Raw genomic sequence first — 12,280 nt, 5'->3', positions numbered from 1 at the left:
CTGCAAGGAAGCACATTTATGAAGTTAATAACAGCAAAAATGTATATTCCTGTGCTTAAATGTAGAGAAAAATGGTTATATAGACAGTTTCTTGCAAAAGTATTCACACCCATTGAACATGTTCATATTAAGTCTTCACAGAGCAGCTGTATCTACATGTATACTGAGTTTAAATTTCACTAATTAGCCCTCTTATGAAGACCATTGGCTGCACTGGACTTTATTTAGGGGTATTAGGGTATTTTAAAGGGGGCTGGATACAATGCACAGTTCACTTAATGATTTTTATTTGAGAAGAATTTTCAAAAAACTTGTATCATTTCCCTTCCACTTCACAATTATGTACTTAAAATGTAAATACAATATATATTTCAGTTTGTGGTTGAAAAGTGTTAAAAAATGTAAAAAAGTTCATGATTATGAATACTTTAAAGTCACTTTAGGTACATCTACATCATTATATTTTCGGTAAACAAACTTTCCATGTTTTTTAGGTTGGCAAAAGAATACTGTTAATATTATATAGGGTGGATTCAGCAAAAGGGTTCCCTGAGTCAATATGTTTTGATGCTTATCAGAATGAAGTGTTTTCTTTTCAATGCAGTTTTCAATTTGTTCACTTCAAGCTGTATGCAGGCCCTTTTATCTATCATATTGCCAGATGCACCTGCTCCTCAAGGCCTTTATCTAATGCACATGGAAATCATTAAAGTGAGAAAGACGGGTCGAATAGTGCTGGAGCTTATATGCAAGACTTTGTTCCTAAATCATTAGCAGAGCTTTGGCAAGGATGTGGGCGAGTAGATCACAAAACCAGTGGGATAAGTTAACTGTCACAGTGCTAACAATATGAGCATATAATGAAGTATTTCAATCCATTTTATGTATTTAAACACTAAAGACATATATTACTGAATATAGGTTGTGCAGCAATGTGTGTGCCACTGGTTTAATACGATACAAACTGTCAGATATGCTAATAAATACTTTAGAGCTGCAACTTCAACAAGGTCTTGTAATCATAGGAGCCATTTAGGATATAGAACTTAGAGACCTCAGACTTTACAGGTTAGAATTTTAATGTCAGGTGTTAATATAAAGCCTTTTGGTATTTTCGATGGGGAACTCAGAGTCCGACTTCTTTGTCCAAACAGAATGCATCATTATTCTTGGGTCTATTGAATACAAATGCAGACATGCTAGCATGTTTAGCTATATTGATGATGCTAATGGAAAGTTAGTTTAAGCTTGGAATTTCACAGATCCCAGTTAAGAACTTGGAATGTCGCCCAAAGTCAGTTTTCTAGCCTGGAAACTCGGGGAAGTCAGATCAACTCAGACCTAAAAATTTTATGTGGCTGTCTCACAAAAAAGTAGTGATACTAGAACTGTTTATAGATTTCTGTCTGTTTTGGGATTCTAATATTAATTGAACACATATCACTGTCCTTCAGCCAGTAAACACGTTGCTATAATGATTTTATTTTAAAAATACAACCAAATTTGCCCAATTTGTTTTGCTAGTAAACAAGTATGCTATTAGTCTTGACTAAAAGCTAAAGAGTTCTGGTCCTGATGATCTTGTGATTTGCACCTATTCACAGTTTACTTTTCTTGAATCAATTTCCCATCTCCCTGAGTTCTAACTTCTAAGGCAGGTGGAGTGAAACTTAGCATCACAAGCTAATGTGTTGTCATTAGGTTTTCTGACCCATGGATGCTACTACTTGCTGAGCACATAGTACAATTAGGGCTGATGGGAATGCTATGATTACTAAAGAAACTAGAAAACAAACTGAACTGAATATTAAGGATCACCATGAACGTCTGTAACAAATTTCACTTTAGCATTGCTACTCAGTTTTAAAGAAGTAGGCACATGGTGTAAAGGGTCATTCATAGGGACGGACAGGGTCCTTCAGAAATAAAGTCACCAGTGTCTCAAGTCAACAACCTCAACCTAGCAGAAAGTCGCTGACAATGAGCAATGTGTATTCACAAATGTTCATAAGAAAATAGAGGTATCAGAATAGGATTTTAAAGTGTTTTTTCCATCATTTCACTCTCTTTCATAAAGTTTTTTCTGCTTCCAACCTACTCAAAAATAAATCAGTTCTTTCCAGTTCTGCCACAAGGCTACAGGACTATTCTTAATATGATGTAACAGTATTTGTATCAAAGCAATAATGGCAGAAGAGATTTCCACTGGTTCATCTTCTCGGTTCTTTATTCAGAATAATAAATTTTTTCAGTGCCTTTAAGGAGCAAAGAAGACAGACACTAGCTCTTCATGCCTGTTTAACATGGATGAAGCTAGTAACTGGATACAATTAGCTTAACTAAAAATTTTTTATTCAGCCTCCTTTACAATAACCCGGATGGATCGCAGGAGGCTGCGGTCCATCCTCACGCCACAAGAACAGTTTTTTCCCATCTGCCACCAGCCTGGTTAACAAAGCCCGGAAACCACCTTGACATTCTCCCTTTCCCCCACACCCCCCCTTTTTTTGCTGACAGGACACATGTAACCTGTAACTCTATGCTTTACATTAACGCTCAGCTTGGACTCCTGCTTTACTTGCACTGCCATACTTGCACAATGATCACCTGCACTGTTGTATTGCTCTTGCATCCTATACTGTTCTACATTTACTCTCACTCACTTAAAACTCTGCACATATATTTATATTATATTGTAGATATGTTTATACTGTTTAATTTGTACTGTATTGCACCGACTACGCCAAAACAAATTCCTTGTATGTGCAAAAACGTACTTGGCAATAAAGCTTTTCTGATTCTGATTCTAAATAAAATCCAGAGTAAGTAACTGTCTTCTGCAGTCACCTAACAGAGCCAACATGTGTGTAATTTAATCTAAGTATAAATCCAGCTGTTCTGTGAAGGCCTCAGAGGTTTGTTAGAGAACATTAGTGATCGAACAGCATCATGAAGACCATGGAACACAGCAGACATGTCAGGGAGAAAGTTGGGAGATGGTTTGGTTATAAAACAATATAGCAAGCTTATTTTTTATGCACCACTTGAAAATGGAAAGAAAATGGAACAACTACAAGACATCTAAACTGACAAAAGCTGCCAATAAGCCCATGTTGCATAATTTATTCATGAAATTCTTATTGTACTCAAAATCTTTTTTTGAAAGACAGTAGAAAATACCTTTCACTGCTCCATGTCATCTTTCCGCTTGGGGCCAGTAGTTTATCAGCATGGCAGCAATCAGTCTGTCTGTCGGTCCATTCTTCCAGTAAAACTGCGTGAGTTCTTGTTGTGTAGATGTGTGTTTCAGTGTTCTTCCACTGCATCGGTCCACAGTAGCCCTGGATCAGTCTCTAGGCTTCGGTATAGGGGTGGGATCTGGTTCCGTGGGTTCTGAGGGGGCTTCACATTCGCTCTGTAGTCCTGGATGGCTGCGATCCATAAAAATCTGAACATGTGTGTTTATGTGAGTGTGTACGTGTTGGAGTGGTAGTTTCCTTCTTGGCAGTGCAAGTTACCATCCTCATCAAACACATTTGAAAAAAACAATAAAGCACTTACTGAGACATCACAGCCGTCACAACAATAAGGGTTCAACTACATTCTCTGTGCTGAATGTCTTCATGTCAGCTTTAATTAGCAATGAACTCTGCGACTATTGTTCTGCTGCTAAAAGCTGAACGCACGAGGCCTTGTTCTGTTTTCTTTCTTTTCAAAAGACAGTAATGAGAGTTCAAAAAGTCCAAATCAAGACACCCATCTGTTACAATGTGACTCCAATAAATGTCACATGGAGAGTTCTTGGAGCAGAGTAGATGTGACGGTCACCATGCAGGACAGAGCGAGGAGTAATGTAATGTTAAGCAGGTCGCCCTCACTCTGTCTTTCACAGAGGTAACCCATTAGTCAGTAACAAACCGTTTGAACACTGCTATGGTCCATAAGTCAAACAAAACAACAACAAAAAAACGACAAGAAATGTCTTGATTCAAACCAAGCATCACATCAAATGAAAGTGGAAGAAATCGAAGGAGTCCTCCAGCAGTAAATGTGACAGGAGGAAAAAAATAAAAAATGAGCAGAATAGTTTTGAGAGATTTTCCTTCATTTAGAAACTCACTCCTTATGTCTTCCCCTTTTAATTCACTTCATTTTCTGTCTAATTTCCTCTCTTTTTGTCTCCTTTCTGCCCCACAGAGCTCCTGCCACAGGGACATGATTGTCGTCTTGCTTGGAGAATAATTAGTCTCTTTTTTTTTTTATCGCTCTCTCACTCCAGGCTCACAAGTACAAAAAAGACGGAAGACAGGCTTCCAGATTTGTAAGTGCAGTAAGCAGAAAAAGTCTAAAGGAACACAAAAACAGAAAACCATATTTCCAGTTAGTCGCCCTTGTTGTTAAACGGTCCCAGTACGGGGGCTGAGCTCATAGTAAAAGAAGGAGCTGTGCCCATCTGAGAGAAAACAATTGTTGGGGCTCCATGCTTGAGGTGGTCTCTTCTGCGCTAACCTTTTTTTTTTTTTAAATACAAAATGTACATGAGTGGCAGTTGCACAACGGAAGCAGAGACTGTCACAACCAAGACTCTATTTTGTCCGAAACAGAGCAACTGTTGGCAAACACGGTATATGAGTGTGTGTGCTGAACATGCTGTGTGCTAATAGAAGTCTACAGAGAGCCAAACAGGCATTGGCAGAGTGAGACAGAGAGCATGGAAGTGGACAGCATGTCACTAAAAGACAGGGAGAACAGGCATCCTCAGAAAGAGGGAGGTAGTTTGGTTGGATTCTTGTTCCACCTCAGGGAATAAAAACAGAGGAGGAAAGGCCTAGACGGACGACTCCTCTGGGTTGGCGTCGGGAAGGACGCTTCTCTGCTGCAGAGTGCGTCTCAGCTCCTCTTTGAAAGGACTGGAGTAGTCGTTCCCGCCCATACCCACGCCCAACCCTCCCAGCGCACCGCCCCCAACACCGGCCCCGCTAGCCCTCTCCTCCCCCGCTGTGCTCAGGTTGAGGCGGATGTAGCCATTGCTACCAGAGCCTCGGATGTTGGTGAGGCTGAGCCGGCTTGGGGAGTGGATGGGCTGGCCGGGAATGGTGCTGGGTGACGCCGTGCTGCTGACGCTGCTGGGGCCCAGGGCGTGGCCGGGAACGATCTTCAGTGAGCCGTCTGAGTAGTAGTAGTTGGCGCCCGTCTCCCAAAACCTGTCTTCATCGCTCGGCATCTTGCTGGGCACGAAGGTGGGCGGTTCCTTGGGCAGGGTGATGGGGTAGACTAGGGTGCTCTCCAGAGGCTTCATGTCGGCTCCCTTCCCTAACGCCAGCTTCAGCCTCCTGCGCAGGTACAGAGCTGCTATTAGGAGGAGAAGGCATGCCGCTCCCAGAGTGATGACCAGCACCCAGAAGAGTCCCATGCTGCTGTCTGGGGCCCGAGCTTCCATGAACACTGGGGCACTGGCAACGACAGCAACCTGGTAGCGCTCAGTCTGAAACTTGACTCCCTGCTCTTCAGAGTAGCAGATATAGCGCCCTGCTTGCATCTGGCCTGCTTCTGGGATGATGAGGGCTTTGAGGGTTCGATCGAATCGAGGTCCTCCTGCTTCGGGATCACCCAGCTGGAGCTCGCGGTCATTGACCACCCAGAAAGGCTGGGCCAAGTTGGAGACAAGCTGGCAAGGCAGCACCATGTCAGACCCCACGACCACTGTTACATTTCTAAGTCGGGAATGCTCTGCAGTGGAATAAAGGGGTTGGAGGGTGTAGAAAAGAGAAGACAGGAGTTTGAGTTACAGTTCATCCACAATAAATCCATAAACCACTGTTTGCTTTGGCAGCTTTCTTCTGCTTAATTTTAATGTATTCAGTTTAACCCTGATGTATTCGCCAAAATGAAGTCCATTTTCTATCTTTCAGCTAACTCTGTTCTGCATTGACAGTTAACCTCACAAGGGGGCACTAGTGAGGTGTATCTCTTACCAGGACTAGGGATGGAGACAGGCTTATCAAACTTGGCTTTTCCACGGCTGAACCTCTCCAGCATCAGGTCCTGGGAGAGGGAGGAGGTGGACCTGGAATCAAAAGGAAACAAGTAGAAAATATAGATTTTCAAGGAGAGAGAAGTGAAATGACATTTTCTTGAAAAGTTCTGTCACTTTAAAACCACAAACGTCAATATATGTTGTAAAAATGTTATGTTAAGCACCGACACAAAGTACTGTACATCAATGAATTTGAAAGACATAAAATGATACAAAACAACAGACTTTAACAAATCCCTGTAAATAAGAATGTGACCTGGTGACCTTTAAATTTAGGTTTAAAGTCTGTTACAGACGTCTGTCCCTTAAGATAGCAATTGCAAGACTCATCAAGCATGGATCGAGCAAACAGCCGCACACAGGTACTTGTCTCACCCTCGGTGGAGGTCGATGCGGACGCAGGCCCTGCCCTCGTTGTCCCAAGCGCAGTAGGGGTCTCTGGCGAGCAGACAGTCTGGCTGAGACTGATAGCGGCTGCAGTTGGCCAAGGGCAGCTGGAGAACCTCAGAACGAGATCCGATGTACAAGTACTTCTACAAAGAAACGGAGAGAAAGAAGCAAGAAAAGATGAGGACAAAGAACAGAGCCGGGGCATCAAGTGGTAGACAGAATCCAGAGGGAGAGATAAGAAAGAAGAGGAACGATAAACAGAAAGAGAGTAAGGGAGAGTGACAGAGTAATGGGTTAGAGGAGATAATGGGATAATCACTCTCAATTACAATAACACACACCCTTCGACCCTCTTCCAATCCAATCTGGTTTGCGGCCTTTTCGTAAAAGCCTTTATAAAATATGTCTGCCCGTGGCTAAGCCCGCGTTAATGAGATAAGCAGTAGGCTTTAGCGCTGAGAACACCCTGACCAAAGCCCATCGATTAGCGGACGGGCTGCTGTAGAGAGACCTGTGCATGCAGGCTCAGTTGAAGTGCCAGAGGTTCAGTTTCCCACTGTGTTAAAGTTATGTAATTACTCTAATTATAACAGGGAGTTTTGGGTTTATGAGGTGAGACCCGATCTGAAAACAGCAAGTCTGTTGTCAGCTGATCTATAATCGTATGCATCAGGCAAAACGGGTATTAACAGATCAACACTGACAGAAGAATAAGGATGAAATATACAAATGAACTTGTGCTGAGACATTAAAGAATCCAAGAGATCTCCAAAACTACACTGTGAAAAATTATGAAACGATGATGTAATCTATAAATAAAAACACTAATAAATGGGGGGAGGCGGAGGATTCCTGAAGCAAAACAGAAATAGTTTCTACCACCAGAGACCAATGGAAAAAGGAATGAAAACCAAACTTGTGAGGTATTATTCTGTTGCATTCAATGTCTCTCACCATGAGGGAATATTGAAGCTCATACTTAAATTATTGCATTAAAGAAAAGACACAGCTCTTTTTTAATCAAAGTCACTTCTTTCGTTGCAGTGAATCCGCTCTTTTAACATTATCCGCACACATACAACGGCAGATATTACTTTGCTTATCTTCTGTTGTAAATCAGCCTCAAACTTGACTTAAATGGATGTGACGTCTTTTTATATTCCCAATTGTTTTTCTTATGATTTTTCTTATTTTGTCACAGTTTTCTTGTGCAGCCACACTTCTGATATGTTCTTCCTTCTGACAAGCCCCTAAGGACTAACGAGTTTTCATACGCAGAGCTTTCAGGTATTAAGCTCAAACTGCAGTATCTGACACATTTCCCTTTTCCGGTTTCTTACCTTGGAGTGGGAGATGGTCAGGCTGTCCACGGGTTGTGCTGTGTCGAACAGCTGGATCTCTTCAATCACGTGGGTCTCAGAGCCCAAGATGACCACCCTCTGCAGCCAGCCCTCAGCTGAAAGACAACAAGGAAGATGGAGAAAGATTAAACTCTATTTATTTCTGTCCTGCTCAGTCAAGGATTACATCCAATGAGTAGACGTCTCACATGTCTCATGTAATGCATACTTTGATATCAATCAGACCTAAATTTAAACTTATATTTTGATACAGGATTGCACAGTATTGAAAGAGTCAGTTTCCAAACAAGCAACAGGAAGAAAGCAAGGAAATTAAAGAAGAAAAGAAGGAAGGAAGGAAGGAAATATTGATGAAATGGAGACTGAAAGAATAGAAGGAAGGGCAAAAGGGAAGGAAGCAAGAAAGCAGACAATAATGAAAGAACTAAAGTGTTAAAGGAAAAACGAAAGAAAGGAAGGAAAGAAAATAATCATAAGCTGACGGAAAAATTGAGGGATCTAAGACTGGATGATGGAAAAAATAATGGAAGGAAGAAGGGATAGAAAGGTGGAAAAAAGAATGAAAGAGAAAAAAAGATCGCATAAAACAATGGAAAGAATGACTGAAGGATGCAAGAAAGGGTGGGTGGTAAAAAGAAGGGAAGGAAGGATAGAAGGGTGGGAAGGAGGATGAAAGAAAGAGAAAGAAGGAAATACGGATGGAACAAAGATTTAAGGATGCAAGAAAGGATGGATAGAAGGAAATAAGGTTGAAAAGCTAAATAGAAGAACAGCGGGAAGGGCAGATCAAAAGAAGGATGGAAGGCAGGATAGTTAAAGGATAAAAGGATAAAAAGAATGAATGGAAGAAAGGATGAGTGTTGTTCCATACTCTTTTCTTTTCCCATACCTCTCCAAAGCTGGAAAATCTTGAAATCAAACCCCATCCTTTTTTAGAATGCAGTCTAAACAAGAATTACCTTCTGAAACTGAATTAGTCTGATATTGGAAAGTTTTGACACCACAGCGGTTCACTTGTACAATAATGATTCTGAACAATAAATGGACCCATGCATCCATGACTTTATACCAATCATATTAACTATTCATGATCAGAGCACAGCCCGGTGGCTGCAGACTATTATTATTTAAATATTAATGATAGCTGAATAAATTCACACCTGCAACTCCAACGGAGTTTATTTAAATATTAATGATGAAGTATGATCATACGCAGAAAAAAATCTCCTCTGCTGTTCTTTGTGGACCTTTATGAAATTAAACTGAAAGTCTTGGGAGTTTGCTGTTCCTTTTAGACCCTAAAATGATCTAAAAGCCCAGATTCTCACCACATTTAAGGTTTTTTTTTAAGCACAAGGTGAAGCTCTTAGCATTAATTACATTTGATCCAAAGAACTTATCTTGTGAAAGCAGAAGCTTTGAAATGATTTATTGATGATAATTTCACCTGTAAACTGCAGAGAAACATGGTTTCAGTGATTACAGACATGGAACTGGAGCTTGCATGACTTGTGTCATCAAATCTTCTGCAGAGTTTTCTAAACTTTCCAGGGAGCTCGGCTAAAAATGTAATGCTGGAACGACCAGCTTCTTTTCTGAGCCCCTCAGCAGCAAACTATTCAAAGATAATTTTAAAGATTAGTATTGCTGCTCCCTTTTAGCACTCTGAGGGACACTACTATCGGAGAAATGTGATGCGTAGGGAGCTGGTGCTCGGGGAGGAAGAGAAGTCTCTGCACTCCTTTTATATGGGGCACTGTGAAACAAGTTTAGATCCCCGGTGATGAAGAGTGTTTCAGGCGCAGCTGGTGGGGTGACCTTGATGTGTGTCTCTGTCTGAAACAGTCCTACATGCTGAAATCTGCTGTCTTGTGTGGTACTGGCGATTAAAGGAGCGTCACGCAAAATATGAGAACCTACCCCGCCAGCAGAAGGCAGGCTAGAGAGGAGCAAAACACACATACATGCACGTACAGCCGCAAAAAGCAGCAGGCATGGCATCATGCTGGCCCCTCGCAGCGTCAGGGACCGTTGTCAACTAATCCCTCAATCCAGCAGCCAGTTTTTTTTTTTTTTTTTTTACAGAAAACAGTCTAGACAATCTCTCCCTGTTTCTTTCCTGCTCTCTTTCCACATCAGCTGTCGCCATGCTGCAGCTAATAGCTAATCAAGCCGGGAGCCCAACTGGCACCATGAATGCACGCCTGCCAGAGGCCTTTTTGGGTTTGTGCTGCGAGGCGCAGTAAGCGGGGATGACTGCGTTTGGCTCGGCGTGTGGAAGCGTGAGCACCTGTGTGTGTCTGTGGAGCAGTAATGTGCATGTGTTTGTCCAGTTTGGCCTGGGATCCGCTATTGTCATACTGTCTCTGTCTGTGCACTGATCTGAATGGTAAACAGTCGAGCCTCTCGTCATTCATGAGATGGCCTGCATTTAAATTCCTGTTCCTTCAAATCCACTGTTGGGATCAGTGTTATTCAGGATTAAGACTCTGGGAGGACAAGCCAATTTCTGATCTGAGCCAAAATGAGGCGCGAGCATATGGACCCCTATTCCTGCTGACCGGAGATATTAATTAAGTTGCACATAGGTAAGACGTTTCCCTTGATGCATGGAGGTGTTTCTCAGCATGCAAATGAAGGTCTTAATTGAAAGCCAGCTGAAGTCTGTCCAGATGGCATGTTGTTTGTGTGCCACTGTACCTAATTCCAGTGGCTGTCCCTGCCGGCTGCCACATCCTGTAAGCTCTTATCTCTTTAACAAATGCTGTGTGGAGCTCCCCTCAACACACACACACACACGCATGCACGCACGCACGCACGCACACACACACACACACACACACACACACACACACTCACACACACACTCAGTCAGGACCAAGGTAAAGGAAGCATGTATCTCCAGACTGTGAGCAGATAATGGTTTCCTTTCTTGCCCGATTACAAACACGGCCTTTCATCACAAGAGCCAAATAACAAGAATGCCGTACAACATTATGAAATCCAACACAACAAGCAAACAGAAAATCTCAGCTTTTTCTCTGAAGCTTGTAGGATTTAACTCATCCATGTACAACAGATAACAGAGAAGATTCAACATTATTGCTTTTTTCCCCAAAGATGGAGAACAGGATGTTCACCTGGGCGGCACTGCACTGCAGGGATGAAGATGATTAGCAACTAGAGAGCACTTTTTATCAGCGTGCCTGCAGATATAGTCCTCAAAGTATTAAATATTGAATCTGAGGTGATGAATATAAGTTGCATTCTAAGCAGAAGAATGTCTGATCTTCAGTTTTCACTGTTTGACAAGTAAATTTATCCAGTCATATCAGTACAGTACAGGTAAAAGTATTACTACACCTCAAATGTTTTCACATTTTGTAGCAAATACCCACTGCAATGTTTGTTACTGGGATTTTATGTAAGACAAAATAGTAGATAGTTGCTAAGGGTAATGAAGGGGATGCTTTAAAAGTACTTTACAGGTAAGAATCTGAAACGTTTTGCATGCTTGGTTTAATGGCGCTGTATACAGCGCCATTTAACCAATTAATTTTTTTTATTTCAATTTAAAAAACCCAAAGAGAAATTAGATGTAGTAACTCTTGTGGTCTAAGTTTCCTAAAGAGTCATTATATATGGTTATAGCTGTGGGAAGGATGTATCTCCTGTAGGGGTCTGTGGTGCAGTGGATCTGAGGAAACCTGAGTGAAGACTCTGTTGTTTTGTAAAGAAGATACTCATGGACAATATTTTATAGAACCACCTTTTGTTACAATTACCACTGCAAGTCTTTTGAGGTATGTTTCCCCCAGCTTTGCAGCTGTATTTCTAGTTTTCTTGTCTTGGTAGAAGGTGAACCTCATGCCTTTTGCAGCTTCTAATGTTTTCTTCCAGGATTGGAGCTGTATTCCCACCAACTCTGATTAGCTTCCCAATTCCTGCTGACGAAAGCCCCCACAGCATGATGCTTCCACCACCATGTTTCAGAGATGGTGTGTTCAGGCTGATGCTCAGTGTTAGTTTTCTCCAGATGTTTGCTGTCTCCCCTTCATCAGTCATTCCCATCCCTGGCCCTGAGGGCCAACTGTCCCGAATGTGTTTGTCTCCTAGATCAAGCATGCCGGATTTAACTCCTCACTTTCTTAATTTTCCTTATAAACATGTTTAGAATGAATCATTTTCCTTCCACTTTACAAATATACACAACTTTGTGTTGGTCTATTTACATAAAATTCCAATGAAATCAATACAAAATTTGCGCTTTTATAATGTCAAAAAGTACAAGGAACATTAATATTTTTGCGTGCACTGTATTTTGATTTGTCCAATGAAAAACTAAAATGTGCCTAAAACTAGAAAAGGCAAAGAGCAAATGAAATAACATTAGTCAAAGTAAATGTTATTTGAGCTAAAATGAGCTAAAATGTTAACTTGAAGACTAATATTTTTAATAGCCTGCTCCTGGTGTTTGGACCAATGTTTTCTT

At 41.5% G+C, this 12,280-nt stretch overlaps 1 protein-coding gene across 4 annotated transcripts in view; it reads right to left on the bottom strand.

Annotated features, from left to right (window-relative positions):
- Positions 1–12,280, bottom strand: part of sema4c (sema domain, immunoglobulin domain (Ig), transmembrane domain (TM) and short cytoplasmic domain, (semaphorin) 4C) — a 132,454-nt gene that overhangs the window by 1,226 nt on the left and 118,948 nt on the right. For all 4 annotated transcript variants that reach the window (XM_047381904.1, XM_047381903.1, XM_047381905.1 and 1 more), the window contains 4 exons: positions 7,768–7,883; positions 6,413–6,570; positions 5,976–6,067; positions 3,181–5,730 (listed from right to left, as the gene is read on the bottom strand). In XM_047381904.1, coding sequence (XP_047237860.1) covers positions 4,829–5,730; positions 5,976–6,067; positions 6,413–6,570; positions 7,768–7,883 — 1,268 coding nt within the window. In that variant the 3' untranslated portion in view covers positions 3,181–4,828. The remainder of the gene's footprint in view (positions 1–3,180; positions 5,731–5,975; positions 6,068–6,412; positions 6,571–7,767; positions 7,884–12,280) is intronic.

This window comes from Girardinichthys multiradiatus, chromosome 12, assembly GCF_021462225.1.
Source record: "Girardinichthys multiradiatus isolate DD_20200921_A chromosome 12, DD_fGirMul_XY1, whole genome shotgun sequence".
NCBI lineage: Eukaryota > Metazoa > Chordata > Actinopteri > Cyprinodontiformes > Goodeidae > Girardinichthys > Girardinichthys multiradiatus.
Note: the sequence above shows the minus strand (reverse complement) of the source record. Positions and strands in the feature narration are given on the sequence as shown.